Source organism: Mustela putorius, unplaced genomic scaffold, assembly GCF_011764305.1.
Source record: "Mustela putorius furo isolate JIRA1106 unplaced genomic scaffold, ASM1176430v1.1 tig00003927_pilon_pilon_pilon, whole genome shotgun sequence".
NCBI lineage: Eukaryota > Metazoa > Chordata > Mammalia > Carnivora > Mustelidae > Mustela > Mustela putorius.
The window spans coordinates 1,222,740-1,247,387 of record NW_025422072.1 but is presented as its reverse complement, the minus strand read 5'-3'; the positions used below and the strand labels follow the sequence as shown (position 1 = coordinate 1,247,387).

General features: G+C 36.6%; 2 protein-coding genes across 8 annotated transcripts in view; one reads left to right on the top strand and one right to left on the bottom strand.

The window, feature by feature from the left end:
• The window catches only part of SMAP1 (small ArfGAP 1), a 173,160-nt gene extending 160,435 nt beyond the window's left edge, over positions 1 to 12,725 (top strand). For all 7 annotated transcript variants that reach the window (XM_013044192.2, XM_004769307.3, XM_013044190.2 and 4 more), the window contains 4 exons: positions 2,745 to 2,872; positions 8,388 to 8,559; positions 9,363 to 9,676; positions 11,767 to 12,725. In XM_013044192.2, the coding sequence (XP_012899646.1) occupies positions 2,745 to 2,872; positions 8,388 to 8,559; positions 9,363 to 9,676; positions 11,767 to 11,901 (749 nt within the window). In that variant the 3' untranslated portion in view covers positions 11,902 to 12,725. The remainder of the gene's footprint in view (positions 1 to 2,744; positions 2,873 to 8,387; positions 8,560 to 9,362; positions 9,677 to 11,766) is intronic.
• B3GAT2 (beta-1,3-glucuronyltransferase 2) overlaps positions 11,832 to 24,648 on the bottom strand; it is a 76,264-nt gene continuing 63,447 nt past the window's right edge. The window contains exons 3-4 of the mRNA XM_045069385.1: positions 13,366 to 13,514; positions 11,832 to 13,280 (exon numbers count right to left, since the gene is read on the bottom strand). Of these exons, the coding sequence (XP_044925320.1) occupies positions 13,194 to 13,280; positions 13,366 to 13,514 (236 nt within the window). The 3' untranslated portion in view covers positions 11,832 to 13,193. The remainder of the gene's footprint in view (positions 13,281 to 13,365; positions 13,515 to 24,648) is intronic.

The window sequence follows — 24,648 nt, the reverse complement described above, 5'->3', positions numbered from 1 at the left end:
CTATATATACATTCTTAAGCATGTTTTTGCATTTGTTTCCAAGGCTGTGCTCTAACTCTGTGACTGTGGACAAGTTTAATGGTTTTGTCATCTGCAAATGAGGATAATTAATAGTACCTCTCTCATAGCATCATTGTAAAGACTAAAGAAGTGCATGTATGTGTTTGTGTATTTGTATTTTTTAGACTGGCACGAAACAAGCATTATACTGAGTGTTGGCTGTTATTTTTATTAGTCACACATATGAAGGGTGAAGGCTGTGAAGGATACATGAGGGGTCTGAAGGATAAGACTTCAAAAGCAAAGTACTGTGTGTTGTTTTATAGTTTAGATAATGTACTCCTAAATACTGAATAGAATTTAGATTTGAAAGTATAAATAAATATTCTTAATGAAGTACAGTGTACTACTTAGAACAGACACAAGTCTCTGAAAGATGTATAGTTTATAAATAAAGTATGGAAACTGATCATTTACCCAGAATAGGTGAACCTCTTGGTTCTCACACAGTGTATCTCCTGGGCTCACTGGTGTCTTAAAAACTAGATTGACATGACCTGTGGTAAAAATCAATTAATGATATTTTCTCTATTCACCAAAAAAAAAGATAATATTTTCTCATTTGTAAGGTACTTTTTTTCATAAATCCGTCCTACTTATTAGTGTTGGCTATTACTTGAGAAGCAGAAAATTTTAACTGAAAACTAGAAATACATTTGTAAAAAACTAGAAACACAAGTTTATACTCAATTTGTCAGGTTTTTGCTTTTTTTTTTTTACCATTGTCCCCTTCATCATAGTCTGTTTTACGGGACATGTGCTTTTTTTGTGTGAATTTAAACTACATATATAAAATATAGTTGTATTTTCTACTAATAAAATACTTCCTTATTCATATGATAGAATTAAACATGTCTGTTTGTCGAGGTTGTTTCCCTGTCCCCGACTCTGTAGCGTATGGGCACTACTGGCTCACATGTCTTTGTTACTTGAGCTTCTTTACTGAGCTGTTACAGATACCACAAATATGTTCCTTTAATTGTGTTTTTAATCTGGAATATCTTGTCATTCTAAAATAGTTTATTTCTGGTTCGTATTTATGTGATGTATTACACACGATGTTAAGTGGAATGCGGAATGGACTGTAAAACATGAAATAGCTCTTTCAAGAGGTCTGACTTCAAAACGAATGCTGCCATTTGTGGTTAGAAATGAAAAAATACTTTCATGAGTCATATTTGAATTCTTTTGTGTCATATTTGTGTCTTAGCTTAAAATTCTATATAAATTGGTAATAATCTGTACATTGTTTTATTGCTTCACCTTTAAAAAGTGTCCGTAGTGCTTAATACAGATAGAAAATACATATATAGGAAACAGACTTTTTTTGTGGTTATGATAATGTGACATCACTGAAAAATTAATCTTTTATGAATTTTACTCTGTCTTTTCTAAGTTAAAGAGTAAAAAATACACAATTATGACCATTTATTCATTAAAATTAATGATAATCTGTGATTCACTGAAGCTTAAACAGGGACATAAAATATACCAGTTTCTGTAGTTATATTTCACAAAAGAGAAGAAACCTGTGAGTTTCCATGGGTTGTGGCAGAAAGACCCAGTATATGGTAGACCTTCCATTAAATTTGCCAAATATTTGAAGCCTGCCGTGTGTAAGACATCCTGTTCAATGTTGAAGAAATTTTGAACAATGACTGATTTATCTTTAAGGAATGTGTAGTATATCAAAGTATATCAAATGAGATTGTAAATTGTTAAATTAGAAGCTCAATTAGGATGTAAGTCCCAAGAGGTTAGAATTGGGGTACTCTGAACTGTTAGTTGGTTGTGGCCACAGCTAACTATGTGAGGTGTCCCATTCCGTAGACTGTGATCTCAAAACTCTGTCTACTCCAGCCCACTCCCAAATCTCACCGCTTACATTTTGTAATCTGCACTCATGTAAAAAGGAGATAGAAAATTTTTTGGATGGAGAGTAAGTAGGAAGCTGATATAGGATGTTATCATTGTCAGACTTCCTTCCCTAGTACAGTTGAGTGGCATGGTACTGCTATTGCTGAAGGTGGCCATTCTCAAGTAAAAAAGGGTTTAATTCAAAGTTTTATGGATATTTCCTATAGAATCAGTTTACATAGTTTATGTTTGTTTTCTTTCTTTCTATGCAGTTTTTCCCCTTTTTTGTAACTTGAAAATTAAACATTTCAGACATTTTAAATACTCAAAATTAATTCCAGTGTAGGTAAACAATGTGAAGTGATGTCCATTAGATACACATGTAGCATGTGCACATTTATGGAGAGACATTATTTGTAAGAACATGGTATCAAATGCCAGTTTAGCCAGTTATCTCAAAAGTAGTGTCTGTCTCATAACGTAATAGGGATTAAATGAGTTAATGTATGTACTCAGAACAGTGCCTGGCACATAAGGAAGCATCAGGATACAGAATAACATGAAGTGTAATACCAGTTGTTAAAATGGGATATATTAAACTTGGATATATTATACCTAGAAACCAGTGAGTAAAGAATATTTTGGGGAGAATAAAACTGGAAATAGTTTCTTTGGGAAAGAGGAGAGAGTATGGGGTAGAAGGGGGACATATATTTTGTTGCCAACTTTTGAACTTTTTTTTTTAAACCATATATTTTAAAAATAATGCCATGTTTCAAGTAATTTAAGAGAATCTACTTTAGGGTGAGACTCTGTATTCTTTTCAGATGGCCCTGCTGAGGCACCAGTGACCAATGGGAATGCAACCACAGTGCCATCCCTGAATGATGATCTAGACATCTTTGGACCAATGATTTCTAATCCCTTACCTGCAACTGTCGTACCCCCAGCTCAGGTATGTAGTAAGAATATGGTTTTATATGATTACTGCTTATTCCCTTTTTGAAAAGTCTCAAGGCTAATAATACATATCTTAATAAAAAATTTAAAAATTAATTTAAAAAAAGAAATGAAAAGTCTCAAAATTTCAATTTTGAAAGAATTATCTCTGAGCAGTCTCTGATTTGAAAGCATTGTTCTTTAGGCCAGGGGTTGGCAAATTAAGGCTGCAGCTCATTTTTGCAAATGAAGTTTTATTGAAACAGCCATTCCATTTGTTTATATATTGTCTGTGGCTGCTTTTACAGTACAAAAGCGAGTTGAGTAGTTTCAACAGGCACTTGACCTACAAGCCCTAATTGGTCGCTGTTTAAAGTTTGCTGACTCTTGCTTTAGGCAAACAGTGATGTTTAGAGTGAACCAATGGGAAAACTCAGACTATTTCAACCTTATCTGAGATTAACAAGGTCACTTCAGAGGTTTTAAACCATGGAGTTTAAGTATTGATTACAAGCCAGTAGTTCTTTTTTTATGCTCTATTGAGCCATTCCCAAGATAGTGTTTAATTCTGGCTACAGGAAAACCAAGAATAAGAAATTCTAGCAAATTCAGTACTCATGTTCTTTTTTAAGAAGATTAGTTGTTTTAAGTTAGTCTTAAAATCTTTTAACAAGAAAACAAAAAAAAAACATCTTTTTAAAAAGTTGAAGTATAATGGACACATAATATTTTTACTTTTCAAAATGATTTTTTAAAAAATTATTTAGGACAATATTAATGATCAGAATATTTTTTTACATGTTGATGGGGAAAATTTTGAATTGTGTTCTTTACATGGAATTTTTTTGCCTTCATTCCTATTTTAAAATTGTAAATTGTTTAAACAATACTTTAAATTTTTCAGCTTTATTGAGGTATAACTGACAAATAAAATGGTAAATACTTAAGGTGTATATTTGATTAACACATCTGTCACCTTATGTATTTACTTCTTTTTTCTTTTTGATGAGAACACTTTAGCGCCCTTTTCACAAATTTCAGTTATTCAGTATAGTATAATCAACTGTGTCACATTATAGGTCCTCACAGCTTATTCATTGTATAACTGACTTTGTACCAACCTCCCTGTATTTCCTCTACTCCTGAGCTCTGGTAAATTACCATTTTGCTTTCTGTGAATTCAATTATTTATTTATTTATTTGATTCCACATGCAAGTGATCCCATGAAATATTTAGCTTTCTTTAAGGTGAATATATGAACTTTTTAGGTAAATAGGTTACTCTTAAGGATACAGTTAAGATTCTATTTTAAGTTTATACTTTATAAATGAACAACAGTTTGTTTCAGTACAGCATAATTTTTGAGGTAAAATATTTCCCTTTTCTCTGGAAAAATGGAGGCAAATGTATATTGTTTGGGTGGAAAGTTTTAATATTAATCTATGTCTTATTGCTTATACTTTTATTACACATATTTTTGTTATTATGATAGTCATTGTACAATTACCAATAGAATTAAGCAAATAAATTTGAGGAATTAGTTTAAATTATCTTTATCAAATAATTTTTTATTTGATAAAAATTTATCAAAATTGTCTGCAGCATTAATGTTTATTTTCAGAAAAGATAGCGTTATTTTATGACTTTGCTCCTTTTCCCTTCCCCCAGCACATAAGAGGAACTGTGTTACCACTGTTTCTTCAGTTAACATTAAGCATCTTGTGAATTTGTGCAGGTAGGGGTATTCATGTGGTGATAAAAGTTGTCTACTGCTAATGCTGTGGCTTCAAAAAGAAGCATTTAGAATATTTGACAGTTTGAGCATGAAAGGCAGTTTCTTTTGGTCTAGCATTCTAGTGAGGCTGTTTTATCTGCCAGACTTCTTTCGATTCCGCTGGACTACGAGCGAGAGTTGAACGAGATTTGCTTTGCAACAGCTTGGAGAATTAGACTCCACATTTGAGGCTTCAGTGTACTATTTCATGTATTCTTTTCAGTATCAAAGCAAGTAGAACAATGCAGACTTCTTGTAACTCTTAAGTATCACCGTGACAAGCAATATGGAGAGAGCTCCTGCCTTTATGAGGGGTTGGTCTGACCTTCGTGCTTTGTGCATTCTGCATCAATAACTAAGAGTAACAGGACTGATGTTTTTAAATCACACCTAATTCTTTTTTTAGAATATTGTTTTTGGACCAAAACTGTGCCAGTTGTGTTGAGCCCTATAAAATATTTGGGGAACAGAATTATCTTTCATCTGAACTACATGTAAAGGTTAAAACCCAGATATGTTTTCCAAATAATGTCTTTCAAGATGGGGAAAGGGGAAGGGCAGGTTAAAGTACACATTTTATACATACACTCCTGCTATGTAACTTACTAATTTTGGTGGGTTTCTGTCATGTAAAATTGATTGGACCGTATTGGAATTACTCTGAACCCCTATAATTCTTTCAGAACTGATTTTTATTCAAAAATTTTAATTTTTTTATTTATTATTTATTTATTTATTTATTTTTAAGATTTTTATTTATTTATTTGACGGAGAGAGATCACAAGTAGGCAGAGCAGCAAGCAGAGAGAGAGGGGGAAACAGGCTCGCTGCCGAGCAGAGAGCCCGATGTGGGGCTTGATCCCTGGACCCTGAGATCATGGCCCCGGGCTGAAGGCAGAAGCTTAACCCACTGAGCCACCCAGGCGCCCCTTTATTTATTTATTTTTAAAGATTTCCCACTCAGGGGTGCCTGAGTGGCTCAGTCAAGGTTGAGCATCTGACTTGGGCTTAGGTCATGATCTCGGGGTCCTAGGATCAGCCCCACGACTGCTTGTCCCTCTCCTTCTGCCTGCTCCCACCTGCTTGTGCCCTTTCTCTCAATTGAATAAATAAAATGTTAAAAAAAAAGAAAGAGAAAGAAAGAGAGAGATTCCCCACTCATGTGAAAATGAGATTTACCAGTTTGGTTGTGTAGTCTTCTCAAGAGGGTTAGATATACTCAGTTGACCAGAATGTACATGCATTTTAGAGGTTCAGAGTCCCCAAAGGGGACTTGTAGAAGCCATCCCTTTCTTTCTATCTATAATATACATATACCAACAGTATCCTGACCTGCACAAGTGCTGTGCCCTCTCCTTGTATCAGCCCTCCCGACAGCCCAAGAGTCTCTGGTTAGGGATTCTGCAGCATCCCGAAGTGTAAATTGATAGGCAAATGTTATTATTTTATTCTTGAGTTACACTGCTCTCAAATGGAGCACCAAAAAATAATAGTAGACATATGAGTGCTTGCTCATCATGCTGTTTGGTTTGGCTCTTTTTAGACTGTGACCGTATTGAGTTAGATATTCTATTTTATCTACCCTCATCAGAAAAAAAATACATGTTTAGAGCATGTGAATATTAGGCTGCTCTAGGAGGAGACTGTGGTTTCATTTTCCACAGTTTCATTTGCCCACAGTTCAGAAGTAGATGATCTTCCTTCTGATGTATCACCAGGTGATAACTAGTAGCTTAACAGTCTTCACAGTGCCTCACTTGTCATTCATCTCACTTCATCTCATCACATAGGCATTTTAATCATCTCACATCATCACAGGAAGGGTGAGTGCAGTGTGTTTGTTTGTTTGTTTGTTTGTTTTTTAAGATTTCATTTGTTTATATTTGACAAAGAGATCACAAGTAGACAGGCAGGCAGAGAAAGGGAGAAGCAGGCTCCTCGCTGAGCAGAGAGCCTGATGCGGGGGCTCCTTCCCAGGACCCTGATGAGATCATGGCCTGAGCCCAAGGCAGAGGCTTAACCCACTGAGCCACCCAGGCGCCCGAGTCTGGTGTGTTTTGAGAGAGACCACATTCACATAACTTTTATTACAGTATATTGTTACAATTGTTCTATTTTATGGTTATTATTAATCTCTTACTGTGCCTAATTTCTAAATTAAACTATCAGAGGTAGGGATGTATAGGGGGAAAAAAACAGCATATATAGGTTTTGGTACTTTGTGGCCTCAGGCATCCATGGGGTACTTGGAATGTATGTTGGAAGGGGTGGAAATGGGGGAACTACTGGAATAGGTTTCCCAGCCATTTTGGATTTTGAGCAGGTTCTTAGATTGAACAGAAACTAAACATGATGAAAAGATCAGTGAGATGGTTGCTTCATTACCTGACAGCACTAACAGTAAACACTGTGTGCTTAACCCTGCCACGGAGTCCTTCTTGTGGTCATCAAGCATCTCTGTAAAGTAGGAAATCTTTATTATCCCCAAGTTCAGAGAAGTGAGACAATGGAGATTCAGTGACTCTATAAGGATATGTTGTTTTCTTTAGTAAGCAGTGGGATCAAAATTCTAATCCTGGCAGGCTGGCTCCAGAGCTCTTGCTTATAGCCTCTGTGAGCTTCTGTTGCATCATTGGTAGTTCAGATAATACTTTATTCAAGCATATTGTTTTATTTGATACTCCATTATGTCCAGTGCCTTACACATTTTAGATCTTTTGAAAAATTAAGTGGCTTTTCTGTTTCAAAATTTTTGCTTAATTTGTCATAATAGATTCAACATATTGATCTGTTTGAATTTATGTATACGCCAAGATGGCAATTTTTTGCTAGGTTTTTTTAGCCAACCTATTAAATGTCTGAATTTTTAAAAAATTAAGACAAACATATGCATGATCTTTAACTTGTACCTACCACTCTCACTTTGTTCTATAATTTAAGGCTCTTACCCAGTTTTTATTGTTCTTAGAATTCTTTGAAACTCTTCATATTTAAAACAATTTCATGTAAACAAATGTGATTGAATATTTAATATCTGTAGAGATCATTATACAGTCACAGCTATAATAACCTCACTTTAATCTGTGTGCAGATATAGATTAAGTGAAAAAATTTTTTTGTATCTACATGTTTATTTTTGTGTTCCTTTGCTACTTGTCCGAAGGTGGGATTGAAGATATGGTTGAGAGTATAGGTTGAAGTTTTGCTGTGCTTCATTTCTGGATAGACTAGAAATATCCTAATGTTGTGGTTAAAGATGATCTAAGTGAGGTTTATAAAAATATCTTGATGCAGCTTTTGAAAAAGCCTTTTCTTTTTTTCAAAGATCAGCCTTTGCAGGATCCTCTTGGAGTCTGCTGTTATTGCCAAGGGATACCAGTTTCTTGGAGTAGTGGTTGCCAAAGGGGATGCCCCAGTATCTCCCAGGAGTGGTGGTCCTCACAAGGCCATCACAACCTGTTGTTGAAGCCACTGTGGTCAGGATGTGATGGGCAAAAACTCAGTGTCAGTTTAGCAAGTAAACGCAGTTCATTCTGAAAGAGCTTCAGCCTACCTCTCTTACAGCAACAGATTCAAAATAGGAAACATTGTACTTTCCTCCTAGATGTTTTTGTGTGGGCTTGTGAATGAGTGGTCCCCTGTAATGTTACCCTATTACCTTCTTCAATTAATTTCTAATTTCATTTAGATTTTAAGTAATAGATAAACTCTGTTTTAGCGTGCAGAATTTGACAGCTTGTTTGGTTTTTGTATCAGGGGACGCCCTCTATACCTGCAGCTGCCACTCTGTCTACAGTAATATCTGGGGATCTGGATCTGTTCACTGAGCAAACTACAAAGTCAGAAGAGGTGGCAAAGAAACAACTCTCCAAAGACTCCATCTTATCTTTGTATGGTACAGGAACCATTCAGCAACAGAGTACTCCTGGTAATTCATTTTAAAATCTGCGGTCAACAACTTGTAGTGACATTACTAGAAATATACCCGTTGTGTTATTTTTCTATGTAATGAGTGCTTTTGTTGCAATTTGTGCAAATACAAAATTGAAATGAATCATTAGAATTAAGCATATTACAGGACTCATAAAACTTTATTCACTTAGAATTAACAAGCTGTTCATGTATCACTTAATATTGTTTCACAAGCTTACAGGACATGGTGTTTGAAGAATTACCTTGATTTGCATGAAGTTTACAACTTTGTATACAGTATTTTTCTGTTAGTAAACAATAAGCATGGTTATCACAAGAATTCCAAAACTGAGTTTTTAATTAAAATGAAATACTGCACAGTAAGATTTGTTGTTTACATAATCTATTAGACCCCTTTCCTCTATATAGTGAGCTGAAGTTAGAGAACATCCCACCTGCTTCTATTAAAGGCAGACACCATCAACTCTCACTTGTGTGTTTGATAGGGGGAGCCCAGTGGTACACATCTGCACTAACAGCACATAATCTTATGCAATAGTTATAGAAAATACCGAAACTACGTAGCATAAGATTTATTTGTCCTAATTAAATGTGCTCAGGTTTATAACTGCCTTCTGGAAGTAACCAGTTCTGAGAGTATTGGTATGAGTTTGATCAGTAGGAGCAGACTGGAATTAAAATTTTTGCCGCGGGTAGTTCAGAAAGATGGTGATCCTTTTTCTGTGATTACAGAGGTAAGTGCAGTTGTATACAATAGTCCTGTTTTCTCATTTTCTTCTCATGGTTCTTAAAATGTAGGTGTGTTTATGGGACCCACAAATATACCATTTACCTCACAAGCACCGACTGCATTTCAAGGTTTTCCATCAATGGGCGTACCTGTGCCTACACCTGCAGCTCCTGGCCTTCTTGGAAATGTGATGGGACAGAGTGCGAGCATGATGGTGGGCATGCCCATGCCCAATGGGTTTATGGGAAACGCACAAACCAGTGTGATGCCACTTCCTCCAAACGTGGTTGGCCCCCAAGGAGGAATGATGGGACAGATGGGTGCACCCCAGAGTAAGTTTGGCCTGCCACAAGCTCAACAGCCCCAATGGAACCTCTCACAGGTAAGGGGTCATTTCCAAAATCAAAGAGACTGGATTTATTTTCTAAGTGGTTTTATTTAATCTAACAGCCTGGCAGAAAGATTTGAATAGGGGTAATGTATAAGGTGAGAACTGTTCATAGGTATTACGAAGTTACATCACATAGACAATGAGCTGTCACTGACTGTATTGAGAATATGCTGTAAAGATATGTTAAGCATTTTTTTCATTTCAGGTTATAACACTGGTGAACATCCTATTTGTAATCACTAGAAATTATCTTGGGCATCTTGAGAGACTTCTTGTCTGTTCCACGCCTTCTCCCCCACCCCCCATGGAAATTAGCATCAAGCTTTTAACCCAGCTCCCTGGTGGAATATTTTAATAGTCCACTTAGACCAGCCTCCTCTTCTCAAAGCACTATTTTATGAGGGATATAGGCTGTTCTCTATGTCATTTGACTACTGCCCTTGGCTTTATAAGAAATACTTTTGTTTAAAAACCTTTATAATGTTGGGTTTCCTTTTTACTTAGGGACAGGTTCACATTTGTCTCAGACATCGCTTCGTATGTTAATTTAAAGCCAAAAGCTGATATTTTAGTATACCTTCTTTCTAGTCAGTTTCTCTTTTAGTGCTCCATTATTCTGACCTTAGACTTGGGTTCATGCTCCAGCAACTCTTCCCTTCACAGTTCTTATTTGATGTTCTTCTGGCATTTGGGGGATCTTGCTGGCATTTGGGGGATCTTGCTTTCTATTCTGGTCAGCTGTTTACCTTGAGAGCATTCTGAGAACAGTCTATAGTGATAATTAACATTACCAAAACACTGTATATCACATGAAGGCTTTTATGGTCACTATTTATAGTAATCTTCACACCCAGTGTGGGGTTCATACTCAAAACCCTGAGGTCAAGAGTTCTATCCTCCACTGACTGAGCCAGCCAGGTGTCCCTCTAGTCACTATTTAAAGGAACTACCAGGGGATGGCTCAGTTGGTTAAGCATCAGACTCTTGATCTCTATCCTCTGGCACCTCAAGTACCAAATGGCAGTAACAGCTTTTGTGTAGACAAAGTGCTGAAGCACATCCGGCTCAGGTTAAGGTGCTAGATGAATCCGTAAGGAGTTAGCGTTGGCCCTTACTTCCAGGCGTGCTGAGGGGTGTGCTGTTTTCCACAGCCCTCTCAGTGCAAGATTGTTATAGCGTCCTTTAGTAGGTATGAGGAATTAGACACTTATGCCTTATCAGCAATGTGGGGTACATTAGTGTCTTTGCAAAATAACAAATGAACTTTATTAAGAATACATTCCAACACTGAGCATAGATTTTGAATCCACTCTGTGCTTTGTGCTAAATCTTACCTTTCCTTTACTTATCATCAATCTTAGAAGGGAGAAGGTTAGGATGCTTCTAGACATATATGATTCCAGTCTGGAATAAAAATACAGGTAATCTTATACCTTATATAATGAAAATTAATTTTAGATGTTTAGTGGTTAACTGAGCTAAAGAAAAGTTATGCTTTATGACCTTTTTTAATATTTAGAAAATAGAACCATTTAACATTTTAATAAAGACAGAATAATAGCTGTCATACACAACATATAATTTTGGAATATTTTACTTTCTAAAATTTCCCCATTCCTTACCCTTAAAGCACGACATTCTGGTAGAGTTGAAAGTTAGGGTAGTGGACTCAGATAAAAATTCAAAGATTGCCTTGCTACTTTTTTTTTTTTTTCAATTTGAGGTTAATCTTTGGTGGACAAAAAAAATGAAGTCTTGAAAATGAATAAATAGAATATAATTGAGATCATTTTATGGACAGTGTTAAAAAAGGTGGAAGGAAATAAAGAACAGGCAGGGAACAAAGTAGCTTTCTGTAGGGAAATATTGTTTGGTAGTCTGCTTTTACTCTGGTGCTTTGACTAATTCTTACATTGATGAAAAATACTTACATTTGCTATTAAACATTATCTGATAAATTAATCTCAAATAAAGGCAGCTTCTAATACAACAGGGTAACTTTAAAATGTCTAACTATGGCTAAAGAAACAAGAATTAAAAGTGAAGTAAGCCTCTTAAAATAAGATTTTTATATTTCACAGATGAATCAGCAAATGGCCGGCATGAGTATCAGTAGTACGACCCCAACAGTGGGTTTCGGCCAGCCCCCCAACACAACAGCAGGATGGTCTGGAAGCTCATCGGGTCAGACTCTCAGCACACAGCTGTGGAAATGAAAACTGCAATGCAAGTTTCATCCAGAACTACCACCTGACATTCCTTGCTAAAACGCATCTAGTTCCCCTGTTTATTCATGTACATATATTTTTTTTCTTTTTCCCCATTTGTTCATATTAAGAATTATCTGACTGACCGTGTTGGTCTGTACTGATTAAATTTGATGTGAAAAGCAGGTTGAGAAACCATTTTATGTCAAGGGCAGCTTAGCTCCTTTCCCATGATTTCACAGACCACATTATTTGAGAAGCTGCTCAGTCAACTTGCATAATCAGTTTTACTCTCAATAAAATTATAGCTCTAATGTCTGCATATAAGGGAAGTAGTTATCATGTTAGTAATACCTCTAACAGTATAAACCCCACCCCCAAATTAGCCAGTAATCCTGTAGGAAGGTACTGTATGATCGAACATTTAATCATATAAATAGAATGTAAATGTATCACTGAGCACTGTTTTCTAGTGTATCAAAATTCTTTTATTTCATCATTCACTTCACTGTGCTGTTGTTATGATGTGCTTAACAGGGAACGTGGTTAGTGAAAGGAAGATAAACCTGGATGTTACTACAAAACTTAGTTTAACAAATGTTTAAAGAACTCAAATTTTATCTGCCTCTCTTGTAATTTGGAGCTCTTCTTATGTACATAGTGCTAATAACACGAAGACCTTTCTCTGCACTATATGCAAACAGGGTAACTAAACAAAGCCACTTTCAATCCTTGAAGGTATATCCAGGTTTATGACCGTAATTGTGTTTACATCTTATGGTGCCTAGTATTGACAAAATGTTATATCCCTATATTAAACAGATGAATCCATAGACCTTTTATTTTTGTGGGTTTTATTTTCTACAGTGTATACTGCCACCAACCTTACAGAACTTAATTAATATTGCAAAGTGAGGAATTGGGAACATATAGTTGACAAAATGCCTGTTATTTGTTTCTAAAACCTGCTAAGTTCTACCAATTATAAGGCCAAATGGGAAAAAAAAAGTACATAAGATACTCACAAAGGTATCCCGCAGCGGCACTAGCTGTACTGTACAAAGAACCAGTTCAGTTGTAGGGAAGACATGCAGAACAAATGAAAACAAAAACATACACTTGCTGCCACCCCATCAGCTGTGTGAACTGACCAGCTCTGCTGAAACAGATGCCTTGTCAGATGCCAACATGGGCTGTCATCCTGAAGCCAAGCGAACAATACCTGAATGTTCTGCAGCCTGACCTCCGGGCTCCTCTCCCACGTCCACTAGCCGGAAAACTGCACCAGCTGCTGCTTCAGTTTATACCTCAATTTTCACTGTGTCCAGGCGGTACTTCGGCTCGTTGGCTAGGTTAACCTTCTCTGTCCGAGTGTGCCACACGAGAACCTGGAGGGGAGGGAAATCTTTTGGGTAGCCACACTTCTTAATGCTGACACTGAACAAGGTCAAGCAGCACAAGTGAAATGAATACCTTGGTGCAGTTACTTGCTTTGGGTTCCAGTTCTTCAACTGTTGTTATCTGTTTTAGAAAATCAGATTCTTGCATCCCTGGCTGGGATCCACGACGCTTAAATACGGCTTTTGGATTGGACAAGATGACTTGAAGACTTACAGCAAATCCTTTGTGAAAAGTTAAAAAAAAAAAAGACTTTAAAATAAAATACTGGTGTACTTCTCTTTTTTCTTTAAAAATTCGGACACATCAAAAATTTTTTTAAGTGCCAAGTATGTGCCAGGTCTTGGTTCACGAAGTTGAATTTAGGCATTACACGTGTGACTGTCTCAAAAGGAAAACCAGTCATTACAATGTAGTACCTTCAGGGCCATGACAAATGTGTGTGCGCGGGGTGAGAGCAGGGACAACATCTACCCCTAAAATACAAAGTCTAGGCTGTTGCTAATCAGCTGCTGGTTCACAGAGGTCCCCACACCCCGACACTTGGCTCTCTGGGAATGAAGAACTATACATGTGGTTGAAGAGCACACAGACTTACGAATCTTCTGGGTATGAGTGTGCCCACCCAGGTCTCCTGCCTGTTCTTTAACATTTTTATGTGTGCTCTTATCTGAACCAGTGCTGCTGTGGTTGGTGATTTACTTTAAATTTAGAAGACTGGGGAGTAGAAGTCAGTTAGGAAGGAAATGAAAAGTATAGAATCATTTGGTTTAAATTTCCCGTTTGGTTCAACCTGACAAGGGTGGGGGGTTTGGAAATCAGTGCAGGAGGTATCAGTCCCATTTGAGAAATTTGGTTTTGGGGCTTAGTTTCTTGAAGGAAACAAATGACTGTCAATTTCTTTCAATGGTTTAGTCATAAAAATTATTATTATTTATATCTGTAGTTTAATAAACCCTGTTTTAAAGGCTTAGCCAGTAAACACTCTACAAGCTATCTAAGTAAGCAACTGCCATAAACTTTGTAGTTGTTCTGAAAGTCTGAAGCCCTAGACCTCTGCTGGTGATGACTAAGCAGACACTCTAAAGTCAGACACCTTCCCAGAATTAGCTGTGAGGACCAATCCCCCAGGAGTACTTCTTAGCAACATTTTGCCCTCTTCATTAACTGAGTTGATTTGTGGTGGTTTTGTTTTGTTTTGTTTTATTTTTTTCAAAAGTGTAGTTAACAAAGTAAGTACCAAATAATCCCAGGCAGTAACTGGGGAGTTGTGAGAAGACCACAACCAGCATTCTCATTACCTCTCCACCTGCCAGACTGGGCCAGTCCCACATCTAGGCCCTGCCTCCTCTATAGGAACACCTCCCGCGAAGCCACCTACAAACACATCACATGCTGAGTGACACATAATAAAGCCTTAACCTGAGGACTAGCCGCCCCAGTATCCTCCACAAATCCTGCGGGGAAGCAGCACATTCTAGCAGAAGGAACATTAAATCTGGAATTAGAAGCCTTTTGTTTTTGCCTGGATCCTTGTACTTGGGACATTGGTCAAGTCACTTAAACTTTCTTGATCCTGAAACTTCCCCATATCCTCATCTGCCAGAGATGTGACACCTTTTCAGCTCACTGTAAAATTAGCGAATGGAAAGACCCCACTAACTGCAAAGCAGTGTTCAACACAGTATATAAATAAAAACACCATTGTAAATATCATGAAGGGCAGGTGGCTTACGGCTGGACAACGGCTGATGATAGGAAAAGGGCCTGTGAAAGTGGTGGCAGAATCAGACCACCTGCATGCATCTCGCACCCCTAGGCTACCAAGTCTCAGACAGCTAAAACAGCCACAGACCTCTGGTTCAAATTCACACATAAAAAGTGACTTTTCTAGTAGGTGAACTTTGACTTTAGTGTCCTATGATGCCTTCTTTTTCTATAGATGAGGACTGCCCTTCTCAATCACTCACGATTCTGGTATATTTTTCACATGGCTTCAAGGTCCTATTTCCCCATCTTACTAAAAAACAAAACCCAAAAACATAGAGAAGTCTGTCAGAAAATGCTCTGAACCCACTTTGATTCTCTTCATTTTCCCTTGTCTTTAACACATTCATTATGGTGACCACTGAATGTGTATTTTCTTGCTTTCCTCGGTTCAGGAAGAACCTTCTGTTTCTTACAAGCAAACTTCCATAGCACAGTGTACAACTTCCACAAGCAAAGCTGATGGCTGGCCCTCTCCTGGCCTCACTGGAGGACAGGGTGCACCTGGCAGGCCAGCACCCTGGGAAGAGATGGTAGTGGGTGGCTCACCACAGTAACAAAGTGGTTTTCTGTTTTCTTACACCCAAGGGGGAGGTGGGCAATTCAGATGCTCTTCAGTCTCCTACCCCCTTTGCTCCACCCCTGCTCAATGAGTGCCTCCAAGGAAGCAGGTCCCAGCCAGCATGTAGGAACCACACACTAACTGGGCCCAAACTCTGGGTTGCCTTTCAGGGAATCATCTGACCTGCTATGAAACTGAGGAAATTAGAGAGCTCTCCTTCTAAAAGCAGCACAAAGACTTTCTAGCCCCTTAAACCACTGCTTCCAACCCAAGATGGATATTTTGGGTTTTCTTAATTTCCAAGTATTTATGCCTCAAGTATTATATGTACCCTTTTTACTAGTGAAATTAATTTAGCTTTAAGGATATCAGCAGTAGTTTTTGAGATACTAGGAGCCTTACAAAAATCATGGGAGTAGGATTCTCTGTCTATGGATGTATAAAAAAATAAAATGCAAATTAAAACTGGTTATCCAATCTTAGCACAGGACTTCCTGACTTAAGGTGAAGTAGAGGTAGGGTGGAGAGAACTGTCTCCTATGTATGTGTGTATACCTGTGTGTGTATAAGTATGCATGTGTGTGCATATAAATATATGGATGTATGTAATAAATTCATGTTACACATACTCTAAATAAACATAACCTAACATACATATATTTTCTAGTACCTAGCAACATAAAATCCAAAATACCTGAGCTACAAAAATTAGCATATGCACAAACCGGAAAATACAACCCCATAATGAAGACAGTCAACGGAAATCAACAGAATCAGTCAACAGAAATAATATTATTATCTGTAACAGAAATAATACAGAACAAAGATATTAAAACATAAATAAACCTCATGTGTTCAAAAAGGTAGAGGAAAGATTGAGCATGCTAAAGAGATACAGAAGATAGAAAAAAGACCCAAAAGTATCCCACTGTTGTAAAAAATATACTGGCTGGTATTAGCTGATAAGACATTGCAGAATGAAAGACTAGTAAACCTGAAGACATAACAACCAAAACTACCAAAAGGTAGTGATCTTTTCTGTGACACACAAGTCACAGAAACCGAATGAAAGGTGGAGAGGGGATAGAAAATAAAAATTCAAGAAATAACAGAAAACTTAAGAATTTGATCAATAAGGATATATAAGATTTAACCAACTTGACCTGACATTTTAGGGCACTCCATCTAACAAAACAATACACAATATTCTCAAGTACAGATGGAACATTGTCAAAACAGGCCATAGTCTGGGTCATAAATTAAATCTCAATAAATTTAAAAGAACTCAAATCATACAAAGTATTTCTCTGACCACAATGGAATTCAAATAGAAATCACCGATACGACGATATCTGGAAAATCTCCAAATATTTGGATACCAAACAATGTAATTCTAAATAAGTTAGGATATAAGGAGAAATCAAAAGAGAAATGAGAAAGTGGTTAACTGAATGAAAACAAAAACAAGAATGTGGGATGCATCTAAAACAGTACTGAAGGGGCGCCTAGGTGGGAAAGGAAAAAGCAAGTCTGGCAAATCTCTTCCTCCATCCAGCCCTAGTTAAAAGCATGAGTAGTGCTTACCAGTACCTTCTATTGTGTATCAGTCTCACCTCTATATACCTGTCCCACCAGAATATTCTCTTTCCTAACTACACATAACTTAATCTCAAGCAAGACTGTTAAAAGCCAAAACTTTTCCTAATTCCCAAAGGATAGGTTTTGGCAACAGTACCAGTCTGGTCACGAGAAAGATACTAATGATATTTTTGTCCTGACAGCCACTCTGGATAATAGTATTAGAATGCTGGGCTCCTGACACACTTCAACTACCGGCAATAGGTATCAGGTAATTTCAGAAGTCGGTCTCTACTCACCTGAAATTTAAAAAAAAAAAAAAAAAAATGATGACAATTTACAAATTAAAACATATGCATGTACATATAGGGGCGCTGGGTGGCTTAGTTGGTCAAGTGTCTGCCTTTGGCTCATGTCATGATCTCAGGGTCCTGGGACTGAGCCCTGCACTAGGCTCCCTGCTTCATGGGGAGTCTGTTTCTCCCTCTGCCCCTACCTCTCTCCTGAGCACAAGCTTGCTTGCTCTCTCCCTTCTCAAATAAATAAAATCTTAAAAACATATATACACACACATAAATTGTCTCAGGGAATTGTTTTAGAAAGAAAGATGTGTGTGTGGCACTTCTCTCTTCCGTAATTCTTTCTGAGGTGATCCACTCTCATAGCTCTTCCTAGCAGAGCACATCTGGTCTTTCGGAGAGAGTGAGAGAGAGTGTGAGAGTGTCTGTGTGTGTGTGTGTGTGTGTGTATGAATCTTTCTTATCTACCTACCCCTTTTTGAGATATAACTCATAGATACTGAAATTTGCCTTTTCAAAGGATGGGATTAAGTGGCTTTTATTATATTCATAACTCTGGGCACCTTTTAAAACTCTTCTTTCTCTATTGAATGGTCTTGGCACCCCTGGCAAAAATCAACTGACTATAGTATAAGAGCTTATTTGTGCTCTGTCATTTCCATTCTATTCATTCATATGCTTATCTTTATGCCAGTGCCATACTATTACTGTAACTTTATGTACTAAGTTTTCAGATCAGGAAGTTTAAGTCTTCCAACTTTGTTCTTTTTCAAAATTGTTTTGGCTATTTTGAGTCCCTTCCTTTCCCATATGATTTTAAGATTTTATTTATTTATTTGACAGAGATCACAAGTAGGCAGAGAGGCAGGCAGAGAGAGAGGAGGAAGCAGGCTCCCCGCCGAGCAGAGAGCCCGATGTGGGATTCGATCCCTGGACCCTGGGATCATGACCTGAGCCGAAGGCAGAGTCTTTAACCCACTGAGCCACCCAGGCGCCCCTCCCATATGAATTTTAAGGTAACTTTGACAATTTCTGCGAAAAGGGCAGCCAGAATCTTTATAGGAATTACCTTGAATCTATAGATTAATTTGGGGAATATTGCCATTTGAGTAATAGATCTTCTAACCCATAACAATGTCTCCTAATCCAGGAACAGAAGATGTCTATTTATTTAGTTCTTTAATGTCTCTGAATAACATTTTATAGTTTCCACTATACAAGTCTGATACTTATTTTGTTAAATTTATTACTAAGTATTTCATTGTTTCTGACACTGATGTAAATAAAATTGTCTTAAATTTCATTTTTCAGACTGCTTATTGCCAATGTATAGAAATGCAACTGATTTCTTGTGTTGATCTTGTATCTGGAAACCCTGCTGAATTTATTTACTAGCATGAATAACTGTGATTTCTTTTTTTAAAGTAGGCTCCAATACAGGACTTTAATTTATAATCCTGAGATCAAGAGTTGGACATTGAACCAACTGAACCACCCAGGCATGCCCCTCTCCTTTTTTTTTTTTTTTTTTAAAGATTTTATTTATTTATTTGACAGACAGATCACAAGTAGGCTGAGAGACAGGCAGAGAGAGGGGAAAGGAAGCAGGCTCCCTGCTGAGCAGAGAGCCCGATGCCGGGTTTGATCCCACGACCCTGGGATCATGACCTGAGCCGAATGCAGAGGTCTTAACCCACTGAACCACCCAGGTGCCCCATCCCTTCCTTTTTTTAAGTAGGATCCATGCCCAGCATGGAGTAGAACAAGTTGTATATATATTCATGAGGATTTTCTATGTAAAAAAATCATGCTTGATAGCTGAAGATATTCTCCTTTATAACCTGGATATCTTTTGCTCCTTTTTCTCAACTAATTACCTTGGCAACAACCTACACTACAACAGTGAATACAACTGTGAAGAGGGGTTATCCTTGTCATGATCTTAGGGGAAAAGCTTTCATCTTCAGCTATTAAGTATTTTTTTTTTCATAGATGCCCTGTATCAGATAAAAGATGTTCTTTTCCTTTCCCCATTTATCAATCTAGTGTTTTTATCATGAAAAAATGAATTCTCTCACATACTTTTCCTGCATCTATTGATTTGATCAGGTGGCGCTTATTGTTTGTTCTACTGATACGTTGTATTACATTTACTGACTTTTGTATATGAACCAACCTTATACTACAGGGTCAAATCCTACCTACTCATGATATATAATCCTTTTTATTGTATGTTGCTGGATTAACTCCACTAGTATTTTGTTTAGGATTTTTGCATCTATATTCATGAAGGATATTGGTCTATGGGTTTTTTTTTTTTTTCCTTATACAGTTTTAGTATGAGGATAACAATGACCTAATACAATCATTTCAAACATGTTCTCTCCTTACCATTTTTTGGAAATGTTGTGAAGGATTGGTTTTAACTCTTCGTTAAATGTTTGTTGGAATTCACTAGCAAAACCATCTGGAACTGGGCTTTTCTCTATAGAAGTTTTGTTGATTATTAATTCAATCTATTTTTTATAGGTCTATTCAGATCTTCTATTTCCTTTTGAGTCAATTTAGTTTTCTTAAGTAATCCTCTACACCTAACCCAATATGGAGCTTGAACTCAAGCCCTGAGATTAAGAGTTGAATGTTTCTACCAACTGAGCCAACCAGGTGCCCCTTGAGTCAGTTTTAATAGTCTTTCCATTAATTTGTCCATGTCATCTACATTATCTAATTTGTTGGCATACAATTTTTCATGCTTTTCTCTTATAGTCTTTTTAAAATGGTAGTAATGCTTCTGTTTTCATTTATGATTTTAGTAATATGAGGCTGGCCTCCTTCTCCCTGGGCAGTTTAACTAAAAAGTTTGTCAATTTTCTTGATGTTTTTAAGAACAAACTTTTGGTTTTGCTGATTTCCTCTATTGCTTTTCTATTCCCTATTTCATTTATTTTAGCCTAATCTTTATTTTCTTCCACTTGTTATTTTGGGTTTAGTTTGCTCTTCTGCTTCTAGTCTCTATGGTAAAAGATTAGGATATTGGTTTCAGATCTTTCTTTTTAATAGAGGCATTTGTAAGTGTAAACTTTCCTCTAAGTACTGCTTTAGTTGCATTCCCTAAGCTTTAGTATGTTGTCTTTCCATTTTCATTCATCTAAAAATATTTTCCAATTTCCCTTGTGATATCTTCTTTGACCAAGTGGTTATGAGTATGCTGTTTAATTTCCATATGCTTTTAAATTTCAAACTCCTTTCTGGTAGTAATTTCTCATTTCATTCCAGCATGGCCCAAGAACATACTTTTGTATGCTTTCAACTATTTTAAATTTATTAAGACTTGTTTTATGGCCCAACATAAAAATTACTTTATAGTCCATCCTAGAGAATGTTCAATTGTGCATTTAAAAAGAATGCATATTCTCTTGTTGAGTGAAGTATTCTCTAGATGTCACAGGTCTTGTTGATTTATAGTACTTTGCAAGGCTTCTTAGTTTGTCTTCTAATTGTTCTGTTATTTAAAATGGAATATTGATGCTCGCAACTGTTATTGTTGAACTGTATTTTCCCTTCAGTGTGGTCATTTCTGCTTTATATATCTTAGGGCTCCATTGTAAGAAGCATATATATTTTCAACTACTGTATCTTTGTAAGGGACTGGCACTTTTATCATTATAAAATAACCCTTTTGTCTCTAGTAGCAATTCTGAAAGTCTATTTTGTCTAGTATTCATATTGTCACTCCAGCTCTTTTTTTGGTTCCTGTTTGCATGGCAAGTCTTTTTACATTCTTTTGATTTCAACCTATTTCGATACAAAATGTTTTCCATGGAAAGCATTATACTTCCATCATGGTGCTTTTCGATTTGATGGTTTTTTTTTTTTTTTTAATCCATTGTGCCCATATGTCTTTTGACTGAATTGTTTGATCTATTTCTATTTAATGGAATTACTGGCAAATTAAGGTTTACATCTGCCAGTTTGCTATTTGTTTCCTATATGTCTAATATCTTTTAATTCCTCTATTCCTCCACTACTATCTTATTTTGCATTAAAAGGATATTAGTGTGTCATTTCATCAGTTATCCTTTCTTGTATAATATTTTTTGAGTGACTTATTTAGCAGTTGCCCTGAAGATTATAATTAGCATCTTAACTTCTAACAGTTGAGTTTAAATCAATATCAATTTCAAGAATACACAAAAACTTTGCTCTTACCACAGTAGGCTCTAAGGCATGGTGGCTCAGTTGGTTAGGCGACTGCCTTTGTCTCAGGTCATGACTCCAGAGTCCTGGGATCAAGTCCTGCATCGGGCTCCTAGCTCCATGGGGAGTCTGCTTCTCTCTCCGACCTTCTCCCTTCTCATGTTCTCTCTTTCTCTCTCAAATAAATAAATAAAATCTTAAAAAAAAAATAGTAGGCTCCATTATTCCTCCTCACTTCATGCTACTATCACAAAATTATGTCTATATTTTGTATCATCAGCCCTGATTTCTTTTTTTTAAAAGATTTTATTTATTTATTTCACAGAGAGAGATCACAAGTAGGCAGAGAAGCAAGCAGAGAGAGAGGGGAGGAAGCAGGCTCCCCACCGAGCAGAGAGCCTGATGCGGGGCTCAATCCCAAGACCCTGAGATCATGACCTGAGCTGCAGGCAGAGGCTTAACCCACTGAGCCACCCAGGTGCCCCTGTCAACCCTGATTTCTAATTATTATTTATGCAATTGTCTTTTAAATCAGAAAGTGTGGGGGGGGAGAGATAAAAATTACATTTGTACTCTCTTAAAAATTTACCTTATACTATACTTTTATTGGTACTCATATTTGTGTGGATCAGAGTTACTGTCTGGTATCCTATCATTTCAGCCTGAAAGACTCCTTCAGTACTTCTTACAGAACATGTTTGCTAGTCATAAATTTTTCTGGCATTTGTTTATCAGGAATATATTAATTTCTCCTTCATTTTTTAAGGATACTTGTGCTAGATATAGCATTTTTGGTTGATAGTATTTGCAAAATTGATACACAAAAATTTGTTGCACTTCTATGCACTAGTAATGAGTATCACAAAGAGAAATTAAGAAAACATTCCCACCTACAATTGCCTCAGAAAGAATAAAATATAAGGAATATTTCAAACCTATAATAATAAAAAAAGTACGGTATTTGCATGAAACAGATACAGAGATAAATGAAACAGAAGAGCCCAGAAATAAACCCATGAATATATGATCAATTAATTTATGACAAAGGAGCCAAGACTATACAACAAGGATAGCACAGACTCTCCAATAAATGGTCTTGGGGAAACTGGACAACTACATGAAAAGAATGAAACTCAACCACTATCTTACACCATAAACAAAAATTAACTCCAAACAGATTAAAGACTTGAATATTAAAACTGGAATCCATAAAACTCCTACACAAAAACATACATTGTAAGCTCCTGGATGGCAATCTTGGTGATGATTTTTGGGATCTAATACCAAAAGAAAAGGCAAAAAGAACAAAAATAAGTGCGACCACATCAAAATAAAAAAAGCTTCAGCCCAGCAGAGGAAACCATCAGCAAAAATAAAAAGAGAATGGGAGAAAATATTGGCAAATCATATTGCTAAGGGGGTTAACATCCAAAATATATAAAGAACTCCTATAACTAAAAACAAAACAAAACAAACCAGAACAATCTGATTTTAAAATGAGCAGAGGACCTGAATACACATTTTTCCGAAGAAAACATACAGAAGGCCAACAGAGTCATGAAAAGATGCTCAACATCACTCACCATCAAGGAAATGGAAATCAAAACTACAATGAGATATCACCTCATACATGTTAGAATGGCTACAAAGAGACAAGAAATAAGTGTTGGCAAGGACATGGAGAAAAGGGGACCCATGCACACTGTGGGTAGGAATGCAAATTAGTGCAGCCACTAAGAAAAACAGTATGGAGGTTCCCCCCAAAATTAAAAATACCATATGATACAGCAATACCACTTATGGGTATTTATAAAAGAAAATAAAAAAACTCAAAAAGATCTATGCACACAGCTCTGTGCCCCATGTTCACTGTGATATTATTTACAATGGCCAACGCATGGAAGCAACCTACATGTCCACTGGTGGATGAATGGATAAGAAGATGTAGATATATACCCACTGGGATATTACTCAGCCATAAAATGAAGGAAATCTTGCCTTTTCCAACAATGTGGATCAACCTTGAGTACATTAGGCTAAATGAAATAAGTCAGAGAAAGACAAATGCCAAATTATCTCACTTATATGCAAAATCTAAAAAAGAAAACAAACTCACAGATTCAGGGAACAGACTAATGGTTGCCAGAAGGAGGCAGATAGCAGGTGATCTGAACATACCAAGTCTCAGTTACAAAATAAATAATTCCTGGGGATGTGATTATAGCATGGTGACTATAGATAATACTATATTGTATATTTGGAAGTTAAAGAGAGCAGAACTTAGTCCTCATCACAAGAAAAACATTTTAACTATACATGGTGATGGATATTAACTAGACTTACTGCAGTCATCATTTTGCAATATAGACAAATGTTGTGCACCTAATACTAGTATGTTATATGTCAATTATATGTCAATTTAAGAGATGGAAATCTGCTACTTAAGTACTGTTTTTCCATAATCTTGTACCTTCCAGTCTTGGCATCTGTGAACTATCCACTTGAAAAACAGATGCATTGATAGTAGTGTTTCAGGAATCATTTTCACTATGCTTAAATCAGACATAGAAAGCAGAAAAGGAGACTGTATAAAAGGAACGTGTCCTTTACTTAGTGACTATCATGTCTAAATTGCTACTACTTCACCTAAATGTTCAACTACAGATTTTCATGGCCCTAACCCTAAATATTCGTGTGCCATGTGTGCTCCTAGGGGACAGGCAGAATTCTGATCTTCCACATTTATTTCCAATTATACCTTCGAACGATTTTCTTCTAGTGCAGAAAAGGAATGAAAAAGCATGACCTGGCTGTTAAATGGATCTGTTAATCTGCTCCTTAATACAGACTGAAACTTTATAATTGCTTCAGGATAAGCCTTATTTTTTTTTTTTTTTTTGGTCCAGTTTTTAAAACTCCCAAAAAGCCATTTAGTAGTCATAGTTCTTTGTGGAA